The sequence below is a fragment of the Drosophila nasuta genome, chromosome 2L (genome assembly GCF_023558535.2).
Source record: "Drosophila nasuta strain 15112-1781.00 chromosome 2L, ASM2355853v1, whole genome shotgun sequence".
NCBI classification, from domain to species: domain Eukaryota; kingdom Metazoa; phylum Arthropoda; class Insecta; order Diptera; family Drosophilidae; genus Drosophila; species Drosophila nasuta.
The window spans coordinates 3,093,891-3,120,811 of NC_083455.1; the positions used below are offsets into that span (position 1 = coordinate 3,093,891).

The 26,921-nt window shown below is 39.6% G+C and overlaps 2 protein-coding genes across 12 annotated transcripts; one reads left to right on the plus strand and one right to left on the minus strand.

Moving 5' to 3' along the window:
* The first annotated feature begins 637 nt into the window (after positions 1-637).
* Positions 638-26,824, plus strand: LOC132789619 (putative mediator of RNA polymerase II transcription subunit 26). Of its 10 annotated transcripts, none has more exons than XM_060797784.1 (12): positions 638-872; positions 1,236-1,397; positions 13,385-14,082; positions 14,403-15,193; positions 16,078-16,569; positions 16,631-16,697; positions 16,954-17,176; positions 18,023-18,303; positions 18,693-18,743; positions 18,874-19,014; positions 19,679-24,963; positions 26,080-26,824. In XM_060797784.1, the coding sequence occupies exons 2-11, from the start codon at positions 1,387-1,389 to the stop codon at positions 24,421-24,423; spliced, it is 7,500 nt and encodes a 2,499-aa protein (XP_060653767.1). In that variant the 5' UTR covers positions 638-872; positions 1,236-1,386; the 3' UTR covers positions 24,424-24,963; positions 26,080-26,824. The 10 variants fall into 10 exon arrangements, with proteins under 10 accessions (XP_060653767.1, XP_060653740.1, XP_060653787.1 ...); XM_060797757.1 differs by lacking the exons at positions 638-872; positions 1,236-1,397 and adding exons at positions 7,758-7,842; positions 8,751-9,057; XM_060797748.1 differs by lacking the exons at positions 638-872; positions 1,236-1,397 and adding exons at positions 7,808-7,925; positions 8,751-9,057.
* Positions 5,226-6,225, minus strand: LOC132791689 (uncharacterized). 2 transcript variants are annotated; one of them, XM_060800730.1, is made up of 2 exons: positions 6,125-6,223; positions 5,226-6,053 (listed from the first exon to the last, which is right to left on the minus strand). In XM_060800730.1, exons 1-2 carry the CDS (start codon positions 6,125-6,127, stop codon positions 5,427-5,429), a joined length of 630 nt encoding a protein of 209 aa, XP_060656713.1. In that variant the 5' UTR covers positions 6,128-6,223; the 3' UTR covers positions 5,226-5,426. The 2 variants fall into 2 exon arrangements, with proteins under 2 accessions (XP_060656713.1, XP_060656707.1); XM_060800724.1 differs by having other exon boundaries at positions 5,227-6,068; positions 6,125-6,225.
* Positions 26,825-26,921: the final 97 nt, after the last annotated feature.

Below are 26,921 nucleotides of genomic sequence, written 5' to 3' on the forward strand. Positions count from 1 at the left end.
TTACACAAATGTTTACAAAATCTTCAGCGATGATAAAGGATACATCTACTTCATTAAATAACAAGTCAAGTAAGAACATTACATATTATTATAGTATGTTTTTAAAAGATGTGATATGTCTAATTTTTGAGATAAGAATATTGTTAAAATATTATTGTATTGTTATTTGAAGTTTTTTTCACTAGTATTGAAGAACTTGTACAAGAAATGGAGTTTGTTTAGAATATGTGCGCAGAGCAACAATAGTTTTTTTTAATGCTATACAAGAACCTTAGGCTAAATATGCTAAAGCTGCTCTGTATACTCATAAGTACAAATAAATAAATAAAAAGTACAAGCAACTGCGAGCAATCGCCCACTGGTTGATGCTGTTGCTCGATGCTAGTCGTTGCCGTTTGCTGTTTGCCGCTTGCTCAATTTCTTCATTTAAATAAACTCAAAATTCATAGAATTTTCCAAGCAGACGCACTTTACACGAAACCATACACATACGAACACGAGTGATGCACACACACTCACTCACACGCTCGCACACTTTGAGAAAAACAGAGAATAGCCAAAAAATATATAGAGGAAATTCGTTTCGAAATGTGAATTTTGTGTTTTTTCGGCTTTTCTCCTATAAAATTTTCGTGTGCGAATTCAGTGCGACTTGGGCTGCTAACTTGAACGCGTTGCAAACGAGAAAATCATCCGAAACAGAAATTTTCAACTAGAAACTAACATATAACACGCCTGTATATATATACACATATATATGTATATATGTTCGAATAGATATTCATTCTATTCATTTATCTAGCTAGCTGTCTATATAGTCGAGTGCGGTATATATAGATAGATCTATCGCCGAGTCTGCAGCACTGGCAAAAGTGAGCAATGCGTCGTGCCGCGTTTTTAAAAATAGAAAATTACAAAATTCTTTGCGCGAAAATATTGTGAAAAAGGTTTTTAATTCTCTGTGACTCTAGTTCGAACCCGAAAAACCAAAAGATCGCCTTTTCATCTGGAATCGAAGGAAAACCGATAACTTTTAGTAGTGCATGTTTTCCTCGGATTGTATGTGTGTCAGTGTGTATGAGTGCGTGCTTGTGTGATTGTGAATGTGTGTGTGTGTCTGAAATGTGTGTTATATAAGAAGGCGTGATCTTTATGCAAAAATATAATGGCGATCTATAACAATTTAAACAAAGCAAAAATATAAAACCAAAATATAATAATCTATGAATTTTCAGTGTTTTTGTGTGCATAGATTGCCAAGATATTCGTAGAAAATTGAGTGCCATATCAACAACCGAGACAAATAACAACAAAATCTACGATATATTGCTGTCTGAGCACTGAATATTACTTGCAAATCCAAAACAAGAAAATAGCCAAATTGCAATGAGTTCTGGGTAAGTTGAATATTACACACATACAATACACATTTATACAACTATTCTGTATGAATAGAAATGATCGCAGCTTTCTAGAATATGTCATCGTTTTCTGGAATGAACTATAAAACAACTATAAAAGAATCTCTGAAAAAAATATAAAAATAAATAGAACAGAAATTTGGTGTTATTATGAAATTATTATTATTTTGTCAAATATAATTTAAGATTATTGGAAACAAACATGACTTGCAAATGTAACATAAAAAAACAGCAGAGATTATTTAAGCAAGTTTGTTTTTAGTAATTTTTCCAACTTATTGCTAATGTCACAATTGAGTCTAGACAATAGAGAAGATTCAATACATATCTGAACAGCTGCTGATAATATCCTAACGAAAGCCATAAAGTTGTTCGAACCCCACGCCCGGCAAGTTAAATACAGAAAAGCGAAACTTATGTTTTTGCTTGAGATAAATGAAACATATGCGAACGCATTTCTATATGTATGAATATGTTCATAAATACTCAGATATATGTATTCGTACATACGTACATGTGTATATTTCGAAAGAGCCGCACAATTAAGGTTCATATAAAATTTGAAGGCCAAGAAACGCCCACGCCCGCTCTCATCTTCGAGGGGGCGTTTGGCAGCCCTCGGGGGCGAAGACGGCGGCTGGGACTGCGGCTGCACGCGCTTTTTGGCAGGCGACATTTTCATCGTGTCTGCCCAACTTTTAACTCACCCCCCACACTCTGGGAAATTAATTAAATAATTTTGTTGTTATATTCTTCAACACAAATTTGGCGCCGTTAACTGTGTTTATTTGAGAAAAGTACTATTCGCATTATCATTTCTAAATTTCAATTTTGGAAAATTTATTGCAGCACACGTGTTGAGAATTTAGCTGACGACACACCGGAAGTTCAGTTGTTTCGGCAGCCATTTAAATGAAAGAAAATTAACGAACAAATACAATATCTATAGCACTTTTGAAATGGCCAAGAATTTGGCATAAAACTGCATTTCATTTTTATCATTTCTTTTTCGAAAGAGTCAATTTATTTATTTATTTTTTTTTTGCATTTCACCGTTGACGTTGACGTCTCGCACATAAATTCTCAAAGGCCGTCAAGAAAATGTTGTGCGAAAAGCAAAATGTCGAGTATATTAAGGAAACTGGGTCAAAATTATGTACTAGAGACCCAGATAAGCAAAAATATTCAGAACAAAACAAAATATTCGAGTACATAGAAGTGCAGGTAAAAAACTTCGATGGGAATGTCTTATTATTTATCAGACCAATAAGAAATATTTTGATTTTTCAATTAAATATAAGCCAGGTATTTGTAATTACCTTTCACAAATATCAACCCCAAGACATAAAACAAATTATTGAACAATACAAAAAAATCAGAAAAACTTGGAGTTTTCTACACAATTTGTAGGTTTGATAGGTACCATAAAAAATCAAAACATTATTCGTAAAACACTATGGAACATTTCTGTAAATTTCCTATAAAAAAAAAAGAAATTTATGTAATTTGGCTTTAGCATTCATTAATCACAATAGTGTTATTAACACGCATTTAGTTAGTTGGTAGAAAATTTGCATATTTACCTTTTTCATGTCTTTCCATGACTTTCATATGTGGACTTGTAAACGTCGTTAAACAAAATGTGAAACAGAGAAAAAAAACATTAATCTTTCGTGTGAACTTAAGCTCGGAGTGTATGAAATCTTACATATATTTACGAATTTGTGCTTGATTTGTTTATCTTTTATGTTCGAAGGCAACGTTTTGATGCATTACTCGTACTTGTACTCGTACTCGTATATAGACAATTATTTTGACACTTCTTCATTGCTTTTTGTGAGTTACGTAAGTCAGGTGTGAATTTATTTACCTTACGCATTTTTGCATTCAACATTTTAAGTGGAATTTTTTGTAGTCTTGGGGTTGTTTGCACTTAAGTTCAAGTGCTCGAGAAATGACCGTGAAAACCGCAAAAGGAATAATTTAACAGCGCACGTACAAAGAGGATTAAGAGGATACCCGAAGCTTTGTTGAGAGAATTTCAAAATATTATTTCAAATTGATAAATTAGAAAATGCAAAATTGATTTGTTGACGCATGAAATTGGGTTTCAGTGAAAGTGTGTGTTATATGAATTGTGCACAGATTATTTATGTGTCTTACAATTGGTTGGCGTCATTTTTTCTACAGAAAATCAATATTGCTGCATTTTTTCACAGTAAACATTAAAAAATTTGTTTACTAGTCAAATTCCAAATTCAAATAAAAAAGATGCTGGCGGCTCCAATTTCTCAGACGACCGAATGGACCACATGTGGTTGAGTTTTGAAAAAATGATCAAAAAATAATGTAAAATAAAAAATGTATAGTTGAATAAGAAATATGAGCGCATTATATTGTGCAACAAGCGCTCTGGAGTTGGACTTGCAACTTCAACTTCAACTTCAGCTCGGACTTACTCTTGCTCTTGGTATTGGTGTTGGTGTTGCCTGGGCTTTGGGCTCAAACTATACTTTCACTCAAGTTGTGCCGCCTGTTGACCCGGCAGCTTAATATAAATAATTATGATTCCAGGCGGCCAACCGGGCAACCAGGTAACCAACCAGGCTGTCTGATGTGCTCATGTCATGCAATCAACGTTTCGACTCAAGACGCAAAAAATGACAAATGAAAAACGGGTTGCAGTTGCAGTTGAAGTTGCATTCCCCAGACCCAAGCAGGCAGGCAGCAGCCAACAGGCAGACAAGCTTCTTGTAGAAAGTCCAAATCAATATGATGAATCGATATTGCACTTAACTCAATTGCTGATTTTTCATTTTGAAGCTAAATTTTGTTTATTTTGATTGTAAATTCCCCCGCCTCATCGGCTTTTCAAGGTCGCACATGATTCACATAATACAAAATTAATTGCAACAACAAAATCAAGTAAAGATTATCGTAAAACTTAACACATGCTCGTGGCGTGTCGTTTTCCTTTTCATTTTCTCTTAATATATAGTTTTGTATTATTTTATTGTCTATTTTTTATTCCATTTTTTTGTTGTGCGAAAGCTGCGCATTTAAAACAGTTTTTATTGCCCACATTTTTCCCCATTTCCTTCTAATTTTCTCGCTAATGAAACATAAATTTGATGTGCTTCTCTCGTGAGTTTTTGCAAGCCGTTTGGTTTATTTTTGAGGAAAATATATATGTAATAAATATTTATGCTTTCTTCTATATACATGTATAAATGGGGGAATTATTTATTGCGTTTCGCGGCAGACTGATCGACGATAATGATACTATGCAAAGTTTGGAACAAATGAATGTTTCTTAAAATAAAACTTTGCAGTTCATACACTTGTTTGTTCACTCTTATCTTCGGCACCATCTAAGCTGTTTAATCTGTATTTATTTATGGGAAAAACACAGAATGATGTCCACACATTGTATGCAACTCCATTACAAGAAATAAGAAGGCAATCAAATCACTCACAACATGCCACCGACACACGCATTTAGGCCAAGAGTGTTAGGAAAATCTCGATATCTCGAATAATTTGGAAAAATTCTTTTGAAGCAGACAGAAGATTTAACACATAATTAAAAGAAATTTCCCTGCCAGTTTCCCACAATGAATGAGCCAGCGAATGCCAGCCCCTGGCTAACTAAATAGGCAACCCTTGTTGATTGATTATTGAGTCTCGCGGTCTCAAGTGCTATTCGAAATATGGTACGAGTATCTGTATCTATCTTTTGGTATCTAGCTGTTTGTCTGACCCACTTTTCGGCGCGCCACGAAATTATTGAATGAATAATAAGTTTAAGCCATTTTTCTGACAGTTGGGCAGCATTTCATTCAATAAGCACAATAACAACAACATCAATACCAATACCAAATTATTGACAAGCACTCAAATCCCAAGTGTGCGTCAATAGTTTCTGGTTATAGGCCAGCTGTCAGTTTATAGGAAGCAGACCCGCCCGACACACCTAGTGAGTCACTTGGTAGCCTGCCCCAATGTCTACCCATCGAGCTGCTCATCCTCAGTCTCGAATAGATTCGGCTCGCCTCGCAGCACTATTTTGACATAAAGCGTGCCCCTTTCGTCTCTGCGGCACAGTTTCCACACATCTCTTGCCGAATATACCAGATAGTCGATGTTGCCGTGGAGCAGCTCCTCACTATCCTTCAGCGGAGCATCGAGAAAGTTACGTAGGCAGCGTAAGCCACGCATCTCACGCCCCTCCGGCCCATCCAAGAGGCTGACACGAGCACTCACCTTCCGTGCGGCAACTAGACTGACCAGATAGAGCACATACATCTGCTCCAGGTCTTCAGCCGGAGGGTTCACATACATCATCAACATGAGAGGCAGATGATGCACCAGCTGCAGTTCGGGTCCAATGGGACGACTCAGTCCCGCATCGTTGGAGCCGGTATAGGCAATAACACCCACCACATAATTGCAGCCAGCTGGCAGTTTGGCCAGATCCACATCATACACGGTGTGCCATGCGGCGCCAATCTCTACCATCGAATCCTCGGGGCGATGACACAATAGCAGATGCGCCAACAGCTCCTGTGGCTTCAGAAGTGACTTGCAGTCGATTACCGGGCATTTCGCTGGAATAGCATCGAACAGATCCAGCTGGGTGAAGATATTCTGAGCGAAGTGGTTCAAAGTCATCGAATACTCTAGGAAAGAGCTAAAAGACTTACCATTTTTGTGAAAGCTTTTTGAATTTAACATCAAGTGAAAAAAGTGTTAGTTGTTGCACCTTGGGAACCGGAAATACTCATATCAATAGTCTGACAGTGGAAGCTGAGGTCAATCGATATAGAGAAATTAAAAAAAAAGAATATAAGAAACGCGCTACCATTTTAATAAAACCATATTCTAAAAATATACCTAATTAATATACTGAAAAACACAAAAATATACCGAAGGCTATATTTGGTACATCAATTTAGTACTATATACATCCACATCAACAATGTCCCGTTTGCAATAAGGGTAATTTCTACAAATTCTACCATTTTTATCTGACCGAAAAACATTGAAGAATCAGAACAGCTGTAGTTATTATTGAACGTATTAAAAGTCGCTTATTATTCGATTTTTTTCGATTCGCGCGATCGGAAGTATGCGTGGCAAAAATTTGAAATAAACTTGATCTGCGTGCAAAGATAACAAATACTGTCGAAAACAATTATAGCTCTATCTCTTTTAGTCTCTGAGATCTAGGTGTTCATACGGACAGACGGATATGGTTATGTCGTCTCTGGTTTAATAAGTCGGAGTTGCCTCCTTCTGCCATGGTCCTTCCTGCACGTCCAAAGTAATAATACTCTATCCTATGGGTAGCAGGTATAAAAATATCGTAAAATAAATAAACGCCATCCAGTTTCATTCGGTACACAAATTAAACAGATTTTATCTGTCATCTGTGCTTTCTTCTATTCGACCTTGCGATTGTTTGGATGAACAGAGCAAACTGTTAATAATTGTTACGAGTTATCAGTCAACAGATACATTTGTATCTGCAGGTTGTTATCTCAAATTTGCGCAGCTTGTGTGGTGCCCCAGCTAAGGCACTAAGCTCTAATACTAGACACAATCGGCATTTGGCAAAAATACGCCCGAAACTTCCACAATATTTCGGGAGAAAAGTACCGCAGATAACAAAACGTGAAAACAAGTAAAGTTGAGTGGGAAGTTTGTTGTGAATGCGCTGGAGAAGTCGGAAAGGGAATGACGAAGAGGAGTGCAGAGATAAACGTCGCGTTTGCCTCTGTTCCCGTCGTTTTAATTATGAAAAGCTACAAAAGTAATAAGCAGACGACATGACTACCAAAACGAAAACAATTAGCCGCACGATAAGAGACGCAGATACAAGATGGCAGATACAAGATACACAAGATACTCGAAATCGTACTCGAACTCGTTGTAAGCCAAAAGTCGAAAGCGTTTGGCGTTTAGCTTTAAATTTGTCGCCGCGTTTGAAATGCCAGTCCGGCCAGACTGCCGCGGCTGTCCAACAACTTGCCAGGCAATTGACAGACATATAAATTGCTCCACAGCCTGGCAGGCTGGCAGCCTGCGTATCTTGTATCTTGTAGCTACACCCGCCACAGTCAGAGCTACAGCGGTTAGAGTCGTTGTAACCACTGTTGCCGCGTGCTAGCTGAACGTTTGTCATGCACTCGGTTTTCCTTTTGCGGCAGCAGTAACAACGGTGACTACCACAATGTATCTGCAACAAGTTGCTAACGTTGGCGTTGGCGTCGACAGCGTTGCTGGCTTCGGCATCGAAGCACCGAGACGAACGAACTCGGCTTCAAAGCGCGTCGAGACTTTGCTGCGTGCAGTCGTACAGTGCGCTTCAGATACAGATAGTTTTGTACGATCGCCACTTCGAGATACATTTTCTTCGCGAGTGCGTTAAAAGTATTGAATGGTTACGTTCGTTACTGTGTGAATGTGTTCTACGAATTCGAGTGTTAATTAACTATCTCAGTTGTAAGCTCTTACAAACTCTGCTATCTGACGATGTCAAATCAATGCAGCAGCAAATGTCAGCTTTGTTTTTAGTTAATTTGAACACATTTTAGCTCATGTCTAAAAATAAGAAACGTGCGTGAGCGTAGTCGTATCTTTTGGATACAAAACAGCAGCCAATCGTCCCGGCTCTTTCATGCTATTTGCGATAAAGATGTTTATGATGGTGACTGTGATGATGATGATGATGATGATGATGCTGCTGTTGTTATGATTATGAGTCATCATTTTGGCAGGCAAGCAAATGCCCAAAGGTCTTCCGATCGCTTAGATCGCCCTGCTCTCCAGTGAATCGGTCAATCGACTGACTCAGTTGCTTACTACGGTTATTTATGATTCTTCGTATTCGTTCTTTTTGCGCCTTTGTTTGACAATGTCAATAATTGCACGGCGATTGGGAATGAAAATACAATGGGTGGCACAATCAAACAATGAATTCCGTTTCTTTATTTGTGAAAAGCTTATCTCTAACTAGCAGATGAGCTAACTATCACCCAAGTAGCTCAATCTTAAATATATCAAACAAGGAAACGCACATCCCAGTGGGAAATTTTATAGAATACTAAATGAAAATAGCAAATAAAAAAACTTTAAAAATAATTTGCAAATAGTATTATTTGCAATCACAGTTTTTTCTCTTCATGCCAACCTTATTGCAAATTGCCAATATATTGATTGTGCCCACAATAAAGAAGGAAGTTTGTCAGCTTTGTAGCGAGAATGTTATCAGTATTTTTCTGACGAGGCGTGCATTGATTGACATTTATGTGTGATTCATTTCAACAGAGCCGCTGCGAACTATGCAAAGTGCCTGACTAAGTGCACATACGAATAATAATATTTATAAATAAGAGAAAAAGACAATGGCCACCTCCACATTGACTGCAGCTGCGACTCCGTCCGCAGCATCTGTGAAGAATCCACAGCTGAAGCGCGTGGTCTACTCGAAGTATCGGGAACTCTTGGGATCATACAACGATAAAGCCAATGCCATCATTGAGACTCTACCCGCCTATATGGTGCGAGAGGATCGCGGATTTCAACTGGAGCTGCCGATGGCAGTGCATTGCAATGATAAAAGCAGCGCAGATATGTAAGTGGGCTGAGGTTGAGAGGTTGTGGGGTGCAGCTAGATCTAATCCACTTTATGACAGAAATGTGCGATAAGGATTTTGGTGCGCAAAAAAACTGAAACAATTTCTATGTAAATATTTGGTTGTTGACGTGAGATTAGCGGCTGTGGAATGTGCAATTCATATGTGGCACCCTGTTGAGTTCTCCTAGCGCTATTTATAGACGAATACAGACACAGATACACACGCACACACACACACACATACGAGATTTCAGAGAGACGAAACGAACATGCGGACAATGACTATCATTATGTCATGTTGCATGTGGCAGCTTTCAAGTTGTGTGTGCTGCCTGCCCTTGATCTTGAAATATGCCCAGCCTGGCAACTTCTACTAGCTGTGGAGGAGCTGAGTTCGACCAACGAGTTTTTTGTCGCCTGCAACTTGAGGCATTTTATGAATGTGCGCTGTGCTGCAAATCGTTGCACGCTCATTTGCATGAGTAAAAAAAAAAAGTGAAAATGTAAATTGTACAAATATTTTTACTTCTTATTTTTTTATCTGCAATTTTCTTTGTTATTTGTTTGCTCGCCTGTTTTCACCTCACTCATGCCATCTGCCAGCTAATGGACCAAATGAGCATTTATAAATACAGATACAAATATTTGAATAATATTTTCGGCATTTTTCTTTCTGGTCTATGAACTGTCGCATTTGCCTTGGACTATTTGCATTTCGAACTAAATATAGATGACGTTCACTATTGTAAATGCAAATTCAATTGTTAGCTGATTCATGTGCATTTGCTAAGTAAATTAAGTCCCACGTTCAGGTTAATTAGTTGCAATACTTTGTTTAGTTAAATGTATGAGCACTGAGCACTAAGTACTCAGTCTTCCTGCTGCCAAGTTGACACTTTAATTGCCGAGTCTGTCAAAACCAGCTGATGCTTTAGTTGCTCTTATGTACTTCCCTTAACAGCAAGTGCTAAGGGGAAATGATCCTCGACAGATTGACGTCACCAGACGCTAGCGTTGTCGTTGTCTGATCTTTGTGCTCAATATATCAGTTTTTTTTTTTTGTATCTTTTTTTGGGAACTGACGTTACTTCTATACACGTGTGAGTCAAAATCACGAAAAAAGTGCTATGACGACAGCTCGATAGAAGGACGAGAAAACTATTAAACTGCTTTAACATTAAAAGTGTTTTGTTTTTGGCAAAACATATACATAAGTTTAAGATCTTAAAAGTCTGTTTATGTTTTCGAAATATATATACATTTGTTATAAGTTGGCACCAAGCAATAAATTATGGATTTTCAATAAGACATGAATATTATTTGTATATCAGTATCATATTTTGCTTTTAAAATGGATTCCATAAATTTTAATTAAATAGTGATATAAATTATATTATGGTATAATGTTTTTTTAAAACAAAACAACCAAGGCCGAATAATTCTTTTGTGAAAATTTAATTATTTTGTGACCATCTTCTTTGCAAAAAATTAACTTTAGTAATGACTCATTCAGTGCATGGTATGATTAACATCAGTTAGTTTTCGATTGTAGTTAAAAGTTGTATTTATTTTAGGAAACTAGATTTATAGATTTTTATGGTTCATCATTACAGATTATTGAAGCATTTTTAAACTTATTGGAACCAAGAGTTGTTGATGTTTTGCATTCTTCGCAGACAGAATTTCACATATGTACTTATTGGCAGTCGTCTTTTCTCCAAATAATTTGCTTAATTTAACCGTTTCTCATGTTGACATTTTGCTAATTAAAAGCCAAGAGGCTGAAGCTAATGCTGTCCGCCTCTGGGGATATGGACTGTTGGCATAGGCCCAGAAAGCATATAACATCATCATCTTCGTCTGCATCTGGTCAACGAGTTATGCTAAAAGAAAGTGATGGGGAAGTCTCTCTCTCTCGGACTTGGCTTCTCTTTTTTTCTGCTGTTCTGAAAAGTTGCCAGGCCTGTTGGTCTGTTAGCCTGTCGCCTGTCAGCTTCATTAGTTTTTATGTTTACTCAGATACAGATGCACATGCGCACATGCACATGCACATGCACAGACACTAAGATACAGATACAGATACAGATAGAGACCATGCACGCATGTGACGGTGCGTTTATGATTCGTTTTTAACTGCTTAGCCTAAGTGGGTCAGGCGAACAGGAACAGGTGATGCGATAGCTGCTCAAGTGATGTATGGTGTGGTGCAAAAGTGTCGCCAGCACTTTTCCAATGTGCTGGTTGAGAAAACCGCAAATGCGAAGGCAAACCACACAGAGCGAGCGTATTGCAAAATTGCACCCACAAGTCAACAGTGCGCATTGGGGCAATCCCACAATCCGCTTTACATGCAAATTGGAGCGAGTGCATCAATGTCAAACACAAACAGAGAGCGGCAAAACCGAACTGAATAAATGCAAATCCAAAGTCGAGTCCGATTGTGACGTAACTGGCTGCGGTCGATGACAAACGCGCCTCGCTAATTGAGTCTATGTGTAGCAAATGGATATGTATCAAAGTTGCTTGCTATAGTTGAAGATAGACTCCGATATGCCATCTGACCATTTCCAATCGAATCGAATCGATCTATGGTCAGCTATGCAGAGCAAGTCGCTGACTTAAACTGACCATGGAGTTTGAAAATAATGTTTCTGCTATTGCGTTTGGTAGACTCATCCAAAATTGTAAGGTTGTTTACTTTATTTCATTGTTTTCATCTCCTCCTTCCCAACACTCTTCTCTATATTTTCTCTCGTGACGTGCATTGACACTGGCGAGACAATTTTTTATGGCGCCCGCTAGCTGAAGCTGGCAATCTTTTTATGGCAAGTTAGGAAATTCATTTGAACTTAACTGTTAACTGTTTTTTGTTGCATTTAATTCGTGTGTTAAAAGTAGTTGTTCCCCATTTAAGGGGTGCAGTTATGAATGAGCAATATTACTTAGGCCTGACAAGCCTGCAAATCTGCCACGTTTCAACTTGTTGCAAATCCAAATGCGCATTTCCTACTTTGCCAAGTGTTTAATAAATTTAATTCAAATGTGTTTATATTTATATATTTACAGTACAAACAGATTACCTTATAAGAATTTATTATACATGAGTATATTTATACGTGTATGAGTATTTATATATACAACTGTTGAACAACTGTTTACTTAAGAGATCGAATAACTAAAGTACTGAGAGACAGTAATTATTTACACAATGATATCTTTATTAAAACTGTAATAATATGTGATGTTATAAAATACTAAAACAGATTGCAACAATTACAATAGAAACCTAGCTACCAATAAGCATTATTATAAAACGTAAAACGTATGTTCTTTGAATTTACAAACAATACTTAATATGTTGAAAATCCTTATCTGTATATTTGCCACTAATTATTGTTTATCATACAAATGATTTGGCAACACAGAATGTCACTCAATACTTATTTATATTCCATTTGTTGACATATTTTTTTTATTGTGTATCAAAGTTGTTCTTCCAAAATTGAGAATTTCCAATTGGTTTCATCTGTATTCAATGTTTGGAGTTATTGGTCTATGAATAAATTTGAAACAAAGCTTTTGAAAATATTCTGATTTAGACTATCCGCTCACCATTATTCGATAAATGGCAATACTTTATAAACATTTTTGAGATGAAATTATGAAGAATAGTAATCACCATGGATTATAAAAAAATAAAAATTGTAATTAACTGGCAACGATTAACGCTTTTTGATGCTAAGAGATTTTCCACTCGTATAATAGGGCCTCTCACTTTCATTCACAAAGCAAAAAGCAATATGCCTTGAAAAAAAACTGACCGTTATATCCCTAGGCTTTGATTGCACTTCAACTAATAAGTGGGTATGAATGGCAATGGCAGCATCTTCAGTTCACTTTCCCTCATTCAACAACAATAAGAATGGGGCAAACAAAATACATTAACTGGCAGAAAAAAATTAGCTCATTGAACTGTCGATGAGCGAGTCATTAGTAAAGCAGCAAAAAATGAATACATACATATTGAAGTATTTATACATCTACATACATATGTAGAAATATATTTATGCGAAGAGGGATCGAACAAATGGGGGCTCTTGACGTGGAGCGTCAACTTTAAACAGTTAATAACAATAGACTTAGCCAAAATTATGATAAATAGAAGTACAAAAGACGAAACGAAGAGGCGTGCAAAGAGAAGTTAAAACAGAATTGAGAAGAACCACAAAACAATTTGCATGAAAATGAAACCGTTTGATGACCAAAAACAATCACATCTTATGCTAATGGCAACTCTCCCTCCCTCTCTCAATGTCTTTTGTAGATATGGTCAGCGTGGCGGAGGCGCCGTTGGAGGCGGGGGCTATGAGGCGCCCGCCTGCGTGCAAAACGCAATGATGACAAAAGACAAGAAGCCCTTCACCTATACGCCCGGAGGCATAGATCTCTCACAGATCCGGTCGGAGCGCATGGCCAAGCGTTTGGCGCGCAACGCACAAGCCGAGGGTGCTGGCACTGGAGCCGCTCAACAGAACAGACCTTCGCCACAGTCGCCGGGAGGCAATGTGGCTAGCTCAATGGGTGCCGCAGCCATGGGCATGCCCTTCCAGGTGCTGCCACCTCCACCACCGCCACAACCACAGTCGGGTAAGAATGGTAATCATGCTGCTCCTACAGCAGCACCCCCACCGCCACCCCCACAACAAAGCACATTAGCACCACCGGGTCGAGGCAGTGCACCCGGCTCGCCGGCCACGGCACGCAAGTCGCCGACGCCACAGCGGTTTGAGCCGCCACCACTTGGATTCAGGCCGGAGATTAAAATTCCGAGCAATCCGATGGCGGCGTTGCGCAAAGTGCCGCCGCCCGTGGAGAAGAATACCTTCTGGAAGGATGAGTACTGCAAGGAGCGCTCCAAGAGCCCGTTGCCAGAGTCAACCCAGAATCCCAATGCTAATGGGTACAACAGCAGCAGCAACAACAACAACAGCTATGATGCAGTTGATGGTGAGCAGAGAGAGAGTAAGAGAGAGAGATGGATATCGATCGCATCATTTCGCTGGCTTTTGGTTGTGGTTTTCTTGGGGCATCTAATTCCAATCTGTCGGCGGGCCAAAGTTCTCTTGGTACAGTTCTTGGCCCGCAGTTCGCCCGCCTCATCTTGATCGCCGGCTAATTACTAAGCGGTTTCTGGTGCTTTTAAACAACATTCAACTAACCTCAGACATCAAGCGGCATTATCTATTGGCCTTATTCTCCCCACTAACGGCACTAAAATTGATATTTAATTCTCATTTATCGTTTCAATTAATTAATCCTGATTTTGTTCTTTATTATGGTAGCGATTAAGCCAACCAATGGTGGCAGCAACAACTACAGCAATGGCAATGACAACAACAACAGCATCAACAGCTACAGCCCATACACACCATCGCAAGTGCAACAGCCACAGCAACAGCAACAGCAGCTGCAGCAACAATCACAGCAGCCACAATCGCCCTCACCCAAAACACCGCCACTGCAACAACAGCAGCAGCAATGGCAACCAACGCCACCGGCAACACCACCGCAACAGACGCGTCAGGAGTTCCGCAGTGTTCCCATGCCAACGTCGCCAGCAGTTAATGTTTATACACGGCAATCAGACTCTCCACGTTCGCCCTTCGAACAGCAACAGCAACAGCAGCAGCAGGAGCGGGCCACCGAAAGTCCTTTCCGCTTTGCACAGATGCAACAGCAGCTCCAGCAGCAGCAACAGCTGCAGCGTCCACCAGCAGCAGTGTCTCCTTTGGCGCAGCCACAACAGCAGCCCCGTCCACCCACTGCCGTGTCTCCTTTGGCACAGCCACAGCAGTCACGTTCACCGACAGCAATTTCTCCGTTGGCTCAGCAGCAACCACAGCAGCAGCAACAGCAACCGCAGGCTGCATCTTCTGTGCCCTGGCGTACGCAACGCACTCCACAGCAACAGCAGCAACAACAGCACCCACAGCCCATTTACAACAATGTGCAACAGCAGCAGCAACAACCATCACAACAGCAACGATCTCGCGATATCTTTAGCCCAGCCAAAACAGAACAAATACAACAGAGCTATGACAATCAGGAATCGCAATACCAAGGCGCTAAACCTGTGAGTACTACGAAACTAAGTATGGAATGAGGTTCTATTCCACCTGTTGTTGAGTCAGAATCAGAAAACAGCCAGTTATTGAACATGAATCTAAGAAGTCTTCAATGAAAACCAAAACATTTCAGTAATAAACAAGGAACAGACATTATTAAATCATTTCCAAAATTTTAGAATAATTTTACAAGAATTTTTCTTCAATTCTGGGATGTCGATGTTGCCTCGACATCAAAAAAAATCAATAAATGCGAATGGATCTGACGAACTTATCTTGTGAACTCACAAATTAAGTTCAATAATTTTTTGCTATGCAACTTCTAATTGTCTGAATAATATTTAAACACAATCGTTTTGCCTTGATCCCCAAATCATGCATATCCCATGCACAGTTTTCTCCTTCTGTAGGCAATTCTTCAATCATTATTGCACAGCATTCGCGGAAACATTCAAATTTATTTTTAAACAATTGCAGTGAGCTGCGGCAAAAGATGCGCACATCAAATTGAACATTGAACGCATTCCGCGTGAGCAAGCGCTAAAATTGTAGGCGCTAAAATTAGCGATTGACAAAGGCCAAACACGAATTTTGAACTTGAGGCAAATGCAAAGAGGATTTATTACAACTTGAAAAGATTTTTGAACTACTTGAGTTTCTTATATAGACACTACAACCTTTATCTCTCTTGGCAACCTCGCCACTTATCACCAAATAGGAGGTTACCCGATAAAATTTAAGTTTTCTTTTTACGACCATTATAATAAAAAATGTCGCTTAGTGAATTTTGCGTCCATGAAGTGAGATACTGTTGTAGATAATATCAAATTAGGGTAAAGAATTCAAAAATGAGAAACTCATTGCCATTGTTATAATTACATTTTTTCAATAGACCAACGTTGGCTCGCTTTACATTGCACCTTTGGCACAGCCTGTAGAACCACAGGCCCAACGTCTGTTGCTGCAGCAGCAACAACAATCCGGTGCACGGGATTCACCTATGCGCCAATTGCCACAGCAACAGCAGCAGCAACAACCACAGCAGATTGGAGGTCAGCCACTGCGTTGGCTAAGCTCACAACCGCAGGCCAAGGAGCAGGCGCCTTGGGCACGTCCCGAGGAGAATGGAAACGTGATGCCCTCGTCCTTGCGCCAGCCAGCTCAGTCAGCTGGAGCAACGCAAGTGCAGCCCACTACTGGATACTATCAGCCACAGCCACAGCCACAGCCACAACAAGTGGTGCAAGGCAATGGTTATGGCACGTCATCCTCTCCGGGACAGACGTCACATCACAATTTTGGCTCAAATGCTCAACAGAGCGGTCTCCGTCTGCAGATCAACACGAACAGCATCAGCAACAATGCGAGCCAGACTGGACCCAGGGTAAGCGTTAAAATATGGTAGAAGTTATATTTTTCTGAATTATCTGTTTGTCTGTTCATAGGAACGTATTATTCCAATTACATTGGAACAGACGCCAACTTATGCAGCTGCACAGCCCAATTTTGGTGGTAAGTTGGAATGTTGTTTTTGTAGACTTCAATGTGTTTCTATGTGGCGCTTTCAATACCCTAAAACCCTAAATGTTTGTGACTAAACCAAGACCCTTTTTACGTAGTTTGTTTCCCCGATTGCGAACCCATATGCACTCTCCAACCCATTCCTCCCCACATGATCCTTTGACTGACTTCCGAATGTTCCAATATGTAACTCTTTCCGTCTCGATATCAATTTGTGTCTATGTATACTCTTTCTTTCCTACGAAAGCGCCTGCTGGCCACATAATACGCTCAGCTAATCAATTTGTCGATCAAGGTTACAACAACTACCCAGCATCAGCAACTGCACAACAACAGTTCGTCTCCAACAACAACAACAACAATAACATCGTCAACAGCAACGGTAACAACAATTCAACACGCATCATACCGATTGCAATTGAAGGAGGCCGTGGCGGACCTGTCTCCCAATCACCCGTTATCCTCCAGAAGTAAGTAGTGTCCGAAATGACAAAGGAAGATCCGATTCCTTCATTACACTTCTTTTTGTGCTTTACCAACATTAAAACTGAAATAGTTATGCACCACTACCACTAGCACTAATGCGTATTAATTTTGTGCTTTCTTACAACCAAATCCCTAACGACTTACCAACGTTTTTAGTGGCAATTACAATTTGTATGTGCATCAATGTCCGCTAGAGGCGGAGATACTCTTCAGAAAGAATCGACTCAGGTAGTACTCCGAACTCTCGTTCTTTCACTCAGTCGCTGCAGCTGTAGCCCGATAACTTACTACTATAAATTCCTTACTATTCGGTGTTGTACAATGTTATTTAGCAGCAATTAGCATTTAAAACTTGTGTTATCATGTTGCTGCCGAAGCTCTTGTATTTCTCATCAGGTGGCAGCTCTGACTGTCCAGCCTTGACTGATTACCACAAGACAATCGCATTAAGCTTGTTTAGATTTGTTAATACCGATGTCAGCTTCGACGGGAACATGATCAAAATTGTCGCGAATTTAAATGCTAACTTTGTTGGAAGTGATTTTAAAAATTTTTTCTTTTTATTTGTAAATGTTGTGTGTATATTTATCATCACAAGTTAATTCTTATGTAATTTATCATGAGTTAATCATTTATTCAGCACATGGGCATTTTGTGAATTCTTTTAAAAATTGCACATTTCAATATCAAAAAATAAAACTCACTCACAAAAGTAATAGTTAATCCCACGTTTCGTTCACAAAAACAAAATATGTTATTTGGTTTTCAGACATTATCAAGAGCATGCTAACCAAAAACTTAACCTAACATACGCCTATATCTACTTGCAGCGATCCACGCTCACCGCCCATACAATCGAAATCGTTTAGAATATTGCAAAAGATAACCGACACCGTGGACGACGGCAGCGGCAGCGATGGCCGTCAAGACTCGCCACAGAGCACTCGCCAGACCCAATTGGATGTGGAACCGCCGCAGTTGCAGCGTCCACAGTTTGCTCGCCAGATGAGTGCTCAGCAGGCACGCAATAGTCCGACTATTGAGCAAATGAGGCGATTGCAAATCGCACAGGATCAGCAATCGGGTACGCCTACAGCTTGGTCCCCGCAAGGTGAGATCTCATTGGTTCCCCTCCTCCCTTGCATCTTCTTCTTTCTCTTTGCATCTTTTTGCATTCAGCATTGGTGATCATCATCGGTAAAGTACAATTACGTGGAGAGTGTCTTACGGTTTCAATTCGGTTTCCCCTGTCTCTATTTTGTTTTAGGCTTGATCTCTAGTTTAACTCTCGGTTGGGTTGACCCTTATACTTTACTAATTTCACGCTTTAAGCCACAACAATACAATTATTAGAACTAATATGCTTACTGTATCTGTCCAACCATAAATAAGGTATCGCTTAAGTACAGTAAAAGTTGACAACAGCATTACTAAGCAGCTTCAGTTTAAAATTCATATAGAAACTACTAATGAGTCCTACAAAATCGGATGTATTTACAGGTAATGGAGTATCAACACAGAATCGCTTTACACCACAGCGGTCTTTATATGGTGAGTATCGATTTCAAATTCTCATAATACAAAAAAAAATGTATCACAAAGAATATTTGAATTTTGAGTCTGAAGACAGCAAACTATTATACATTTTTTGGAAAATACAATTATTAATCTTCTTTCACAGATTCATCTCAACAACCACAACAACAACAATTTATACCAGCTAGTGAACAACAAGCACCGGAGCCGAAAAAATACACCGGTAGCGCCATACCCAGCCGATCTTTCAAGATCCTGCAGGCTATGACAACCCCAGAAAATGCCGGTAAGTGAAAATATTTTCAGAATTTAAATGCATTGCTAGAAACAGGATAGACTCAAGTGGCTCTCCCATGCATATACTATAATTTGATATGTAGGTTAGACCGAAAGGTTTACATACTTGTAAATATTCCATAAAACATCACTAACAAAGGCATAAACACACACTCGTATACAAATGCACACACTCCACACTCACATTTGTACTGCATCATGTTATTATTCACAGTGTTTTATAATTGTATTCGTGATGGAGAGATTTCACCTTTCTTGAAATTCATTGTCTTATCCTTTGAAACTGTTTAAACTTAGACCATATCTAATAAATGATAAACAATAAATAAGTGACAACAAGCCCTTCCATTTTTGGGATCAAACACAAACTCTACGAAGCATGTTGTATTCCGCAATGGATATGAGCTAAAAGTTCTTATTACATCTTAACGAATCCATCTCAAACTCCATTTCACAATCACTCACAATGCATACTTGAAATATTTGTATATAGCTTCTGCTTGATCGTTGATCGTTTAATCTATGGAACTCATATCATATGCGCAGTCGAACTGTTGGTGTATTGAACATAATATGCACTCTCACCTTGTCTATTTCTTTTCTTCTTTCTTTTTATTTACTTTTGATAACCGTGCACCAAAAACCGACCTCAGAACATAAAATTCACACCGAGCTGGACTCGGATTTGGAAAATATTGAATTGAACGAAAACAATAATCACAATAATAATAATAATTATAACAATCACAATAATAATATTACTTGTAATAATACTGGGAATAATGAGAATAACAGTAATAGTAACCATAACCGAGAGATTAACAATAAAATGAATAAACGTCATAGTTACACTTCATCCACATCCACACCCACCCCTACTCCACCTCCCAACTCAAACACATCAAACACATACTCATCCAATTCATCCATTAGTTCAGATAGTTCTGCCCCAGCAAAGCCCCAACCAGAACGTTCTCAATCGGTTCCCCCTCATTACCCGTATGCCTTCGGTTATCCCTATCCCTGGTACATGCCACCACCACCTCCGCAATCCGTCCCTGGACAGTCTGCAAATGGGGAACCACCGCAAGTGTTAAATTGGCCTTATCCCTATCCCTATCCACCTCCATTGCCTCCATCCGGTGATGCAAAGCAAGGGGACGTTTATCCCCCCTATGGGTATTATTATCCTTATTACTTACCCCCACCACCAGCCTATGGTCAGTCTTGTCCCCCTGGCGATGCCCATCAACCACAAAACTATCCGCCGTTTATGCCGCCCTATGGTCCCTATGCTTATCCGGTAGCGCCTAGCTTTAGTCAGAGCTCGACGGAGAGTCGTTCAAGCAGTGTATTGCCAGACATAATCATCACTCCAAGCACCGATGATGTGCCCTCTCAGGTCATAATGCAGCACCACATCAAGGTAGAGCCACGTGAGCCACCCAAGCGGGCACACTCCGTAGAGATTGAGGAGGTCAGCAGTCGGCCAAAGTCACGGAGTATTTGCACCAACAAGGAGCAGGTTATCGACATGCTTAGTCAGCGTCTAGCTAACATTAATAAGATTGCAGGTGGCAATACTCAAGACAATCTATCCAAACAACTGCAGAAAAACTACGCCGGAGAAATGGCTAAAGAGTTGGGAGCACGTTCACATAGTGAAAATGATACCGAGGATAGCAGCGATGACGATGATGACGACTCAAACACACCCAAATATGGAGCTACTAACGCAGCACCATCTCCACTACAGGCTATTAAGTCAGTGACCAATGTGAATATATTCAAAGGTTTAAGCAACATCCCAGTACAGCAGTTGGATTCTGAGAGTGAAGATGACGATGAAGATGACGACGACGACGTAACAACAGCTGACGAAATGTATGACGAAGAAGAGCAAGTGGAAGAGGAGCATGAGCATCTCATAGAAGAGATTGAAGATGAGTACGTCGTGGAGGAAGATCTCAGCGTCATATATGAGGAAGAAAGTGAGTTGGAACGGAGCAGCGATTACGCCAAGACGGTCATCAAGCGAAATGACTCAAGCATGAGCGATGCTACCATTGCTGATCGTCAAGGTGACGATGAGGATAACTTGGACAAACTAATAGAGGACAATGACAACGGTGAGGATGACGATGAATCAAATTCGGTGACTGTTCGTCTACCATTGCGTTTCTCCTTTAGTCGGAGTTCAAATGATGAGAACATTGCCACCGTTCAGGTGGGCAGTACCACACAGAGCGAGGAAAAACGCCAAAGCATAGACAACAAACGAAATTCCTTCAGCGTGGCTAAAGTAGAGAGTGAAGATGAGGATGACGATGATTGTGAGGTTAGCGTTACCATAAGTTTATCAAACTCGTCGCGCTCCAATTCAGTTGATAAGTCATGTCCACCCGTTGTTGATAAGATAACTGGCCGTAGGACAAGCAATGAAGATGTCACCACATCATTTTCACTTGGAATGCGTAATAAGTTCTCTACGGATATCCTGAATGGCGATGTGACAAATAACATCGTCAAATCGGAACCAACAATGGAAGTGGCTGAGGACGAGTCTCCAGCTGCTCCCAAAGAGGAATTCGATTTCTTTGCTACGCTCATGGCTACCAAAATGCAAGCACAGAAGATGATGGAACAATCAAAGAACTACTGGAAAACACCAGAAACTAAGACTGTGGAACAGCCAAAGGAAGCAACTCAACAGACGGATTGCCTGAAACTAAGAAATAAAGAGCAAGAATCAGAGGGTAAGCTAAGACCAAAATCTGGCGATCTTTCTAAGACTCAGGCCTCGTTGGAGGCGGCAAAAAATAGCTTCTGGTCTACATTTGCAACGGCAGCCAAGGAACCTGAACCGATAGTGGAATCAGAGCAGCAGGAAGAAGACATTGATTTCTGGGCCAGCATCGATGAAAGCAAAAATGATTCCCAATGGACCAAAAAGAAAAAAACTGTTACGTACACTCCATTAAAAAAGGAAACGGTGTCTACGATAGAGCATTGGACCACCACACTTAAAGCCAGAGTTGAGATCCTACCGGAAGCGCAGTGCGCTACCCTCCATTTTGTGGTGGAAGAAAAACCGAAAGTGGTCGAGGCATCTGCTGACGAAGAGGAGGACTTTTGGGCATCAGTGGAACAGGCAAAATCAGAAGCGAAAATATTGAAAGTCACCGAGAAAGTCGCACAAGATTCAGGAGCAAATCAGGATGAGCAAAAAACAAAGTCGGATTTTTGGGACAATCGGGCCGCAGATGCGCCAAATGAAGAATTAGTTGAGGAAGCCATACAACAAATTGTTGAAGACGAGCAAATAGATTTCTGGTCCGACATGGAGACATGTCAACCAGATAACCAACCCAACCACTTTGAGTTTGATCCCACAAAATATCCTGAGGAGCCGCGAGAGGTAGATACAGACGAGGAAATTGATTTTTGGGCTGAGATTGAAGCAAAACGTGAACCAGACGATGATGACGTTACTTTTCACAAGTCAGCCACTTTCTGGGCACGCAAGGAACGCCAGAACTCTGTCGAAGAAGCTCCCTATAAACCAATGGAGACGAAAGCATTCCGCGCCAAGTTGCCGGACGAACCAGCGATCGAAATTGATGTATGGGCCACATTAGAGGCAGCTCGGGGTGAGGAGCCGGTGATTGTTGATCCAGTTGTTGAGGAGGAGCATACACTGGCGGCTCAATATGAAGAATTGGAGCACGAGAGCGAGGAAGAACTACCAAAGGAAACATCAGTAGAAGAGACTGCTAAAGGTGCAGTGCCGGAGACGAACCTGCATTTGGTTGATACCATGTCGCTAGCCTCTATGCATGAGCCAGCTACTGTGCACACCTGGACACCTTATGCACCCAACTATGAAGAGACCGCGGAGATCAATAATGAACCTGACTTCTGGGCTGATATGGAAGAGGAGCGTACCAAGAAAGAGCAAATAGAGGAAGCTGAACAGAAACGTCAAAACTATCGCCAAGCGATGGCGTTCTTCAATACCTCCATTGATGAACAAAAGGTGGAGAAAAAAACTACTACGCAACAGTGTCCTCGCAACAGTGGTCTTCAAGAAATAGAGGAGTTTGAGGATGCCGATATAAATATTGATTTGGGTCCTCCAGGAGTGTACGAGATTGTTGGCGAAGAGAACGAAATTGTGGACCAAAATACCATTGAATCTGTTGAGGCCGCTGAAGAGGAACGAGGTGCTGTGACGCCCACAAACTTTGTGTCCCAATTGCCTGAAGTTTATGTAGAGCCAGAATCAGAAGCAGAGCCCGAAAAGCTGAAGAATCTTCTGCCTAATGGACTGCCCGATCTGGGTGTGGAGAAGTTCAATGAAACTCCTAAAATTTCAGTGCGCGATCGCATTAATGTATTCGAGATAAGTCCTCCAAGTGGCGACAACAAGAACACGTCCAACAAAGCCCTAACAGTGCAGTCGTTATCCGTGGACAGCGGTCGTGGCAAGGGACAGCTTTCCCGCAACAGCAGCACACAACGTTCGGAATCAGAGATCGAAGAGGACGATTCTGGAGTGACAGACATGAACCGACAACTGTCGGAGACGGACACCGAATCAGAGAGCTTCCCAGAACTCCGCAAGATGACGAGCTATCAGCGCGCCGCCACACATTCCAGGCTCTTCAAGCTGCTGCAGGATGAAAATGATCTTCCCGAGGGTGCACAAACTGGGCAGGTGGATGAGTTCCAGTTTAAGCCGAGCAGGCGCAAGATTGTTCACAATGTCTCCATTACACGTCGGCAGAACCCGAGTGCTGTGACTGAGGCTGAAACAATGACTGAGAGACGCGAACGTCTCTCGCTGCCGCTCCGCAAGAATACCAGCATTGATGCGGACAATCCATCCACACCGAATAGTCCCGCTTCGCCCATTGTGGGACCATCGGTCAGCAAGCAGCGTGTTGTCAGCGATAAGCTGGTAAATGAACTGGTTCAGAGTCTGCTTCTCAAGAGCGACAGCACACATCTACGCAATTTGCCCATGGAACGTTTGCAGGCAGCAGCCAAACGTGCTCTTGTCGAAGAAATGGACTCGGTAGAGAATAGCTCGCTTGACAGCACGCCAGCGATCACACCCAAACAGGATAATGAATATTCTGACTATTACAGCAGCTGGACCGATGCCAGTGGCGGCGAGGAGATTGTGCCCTCAAAGGCTTTCCGTGCTCTGCAGGATCCCCGTCGCAGTCCATGGACAGTTCGCTGTCCGCGTGTGCTTAGCTCCAAAACTATCAATCGCGATCTAGCGCGTGTCACAGAATCACCGGAGATTTTGAGTAGTCGGGGCAGTAAAAGTCCCGAATGCTTTAGGCAACAGTCTAGGGAAAGATCTACTAGCAGCTGGCGCAAGGTGTAGATGCTATACAAGTCCAAGGTTTAGCTCATAGGGGCGGGGATCATACAATCATATTTTAGATTTTAGTACACTTGCATTTGGGTCTTGCTCTTTGTGCAGGCCAACAGCAACAAGCACTGCCCTTGGTGGTAACAGGGAGCCAGTAATTGCATTTCTCATCACATCACATTGTACAATATGACAAAAACTCAAACTATTAATTAACTAAATATCTAATGAATAATGTAAATAAAACTGAAGTCAATCAAATCAACTGAAAACAAAGAAAAATCGTTCATTCGTTCGTTCGTTCCGTTTGTTACCTCAGCAGTCACAATTTTAAAATTCAACATACACATATATTTATTTTTCTTTATATATATTCTTATATATATATATAAACATATTAAAATAAAAACAAAATAATTCCTACCAAAACAAACCAATAACCGAAGAAAAATTAAAAAATCAAACAAAACCCAAAAAGAGTTATCAAATCGCCACAATAAAAATCAGTTTCATCAACTCAATGATTTTGTAGAACTCGTTCAAAATCCTAAGGTACCTAAATTAAATTAAAATTTTATCACACCCAAATTAGAGCTGTTTTTCTATTACAATTTCAAATTTGTCCTCTATCTATATTCTATGTATTTTTTATTTTTTTGCCGCTATTTGATTTAATTTAATTAGTTATGTGTGCCGTATTTCTCTTAACTATTTATTTATTGCGATAAATATTTGCGATATCAACATTTTATTCTGCTCTATAAAATACACACTTTGTAACTTGAACATTCCCAATTAACCAGGTTTGTATTAAAGTAATGATTATCAACATACTACACTATAACCTTTACCTAACGTAATAAAAGACTAAAATAGTCGACCGATTAACCCTCTTTTTGTAGAGCACATATAACTTGGCTTAGTTAAAACATGAAAAAGAGTTAAAAATGTAATGTCGCAAATATTTTAATCAAATTCTCAAATGCTTTCCCTATATGAAAATGGTATTAAACAATTTAAGAATCTTGGAGAGTAAACTCCACCTTGAAACAAAATGCTGAACAACGAATGAAGATTTTTTGCTGCATTACTGAATAAAAAAGAAACAACTTATATGAAAAAGTATGATTATTACAAAAAGAAAAAATTTACAATATAAAATGAAAAGTCGTTCGTAACATTTAACCATTCATGAGCTGCAAATATATACATAATTGAATGTTTCTTTTCTTATACTTTGATTAACTTGCTGTTTTTACACACAATTAAATATATATATTCTTAACCAAAAATTAATCGTTAATTTTAATGATTCTGATTATGATTATGATCAATATGAATGGCTTATACCCTACGAATTGAATTCAGTTTACAAAATTTGTGCATTTTTTAAGTAAATTAAACAATAAAGGTGAAGTTTCCTCTCGAATTTCTTTTGGCTGCTATGCAATTTCTTTGAAATTGCTGCTTAACTTTTTATTTGTTTTTATATTTACTTCTTTATTTTGATTTTTTTGTCTGTACATAGAACGTACCTCCTTGCCTTTTGAAATCAAGACTAAAAAACCAAAGGCAAAAACTTCCATAAACTTATTGTCAGCTTTATATGTGTATTTCAATCTGATTATTAAATATGTTTTAATCGGATTGTCATTTGGTTTATTTCAGGACCTGGACAATCGGATCTATAATTATTTCTCAACGCCATAGAAATCAATTATAGCTGACGGACTACTGGAATCGTGTGTATGTCTTAGTTTAAGCACCAGGAAACTTAGGATTACCATAATCAAATAATTTGGGAACGGGCCCTGCAATAACAGTTTTTAGTGAAATTTCTTAAAACTAACTTTAGCATTGTATCTGATGAAATGATGAGAAAATCTTGTATTTTCTCTAATTGTTAAACGCGATTTGAAAGCAGCACTAAAACCTCTAACACAATTTTCGAAAACCAATAGCGAGAGCGAATCATTACTAATCCTAGCACTTAAACGTATAAAAAAATGAAAACAGTTACACGAGACAGTTAACAGACGAAATAACAACAATGAGGTAACAACGAAACGAAAACAACAAACGCAATGACAAGTAAATCGACCAATTATACAAAAAATGTATCCGGATAAACGAAAAGCGCATATTACAACGATTAATATTATTAATAAATATACAAAAACTGTTTAAGAAACTTCTGAGGACTTTTAAATACTTTCATCAGCTTTTAACAAGGTTCTTTTTGTTTATGTCATAGTTATTTATATGAAACAAGAAACATAAATATGGTATTCGTATGCATACGAATGTGTTATCAAATTTTTTGACTACTATTATTATTTTATACTTCTATATTTTGTGTTGTATAATTTTTATGCAGTGACATTTTAGTAAATAAAGAAATATCTAAAACAAATCGTTGCTTTTCAATTCATAAATTGTTTTATTTCATAGTTTGTGGTACAGAGAAGCTGAGTGTAGAAAAAAATTAAAGTACTGTTTTATAAACTGTA

Excerpts from the sequence above, each read along its gene's own strand:
- LOC132789619 (XM_060797757.1), top strand. The coding sequence starts at position 8,828 with ATGGCCACCTCCACATTGACTGCAGCTGCGACTCCGTCCGCAGCATCT. Across the intron at positions 16,570-16,630 it reads CGAGCCAGACTGGACCCAGG|GAACGTATTATTCCAATTAC; the intron begins GTAAGCGTTAAA and ends GTCTGTTCATAG. Across the intron at positions 17,177-18,022 it reads TCACCCGTTATCCTCCAGAA|CGATCCACGCTCACCGCCCA; the intron begins GTAAGTAGTGTC and ends ATCTACTTGCAG.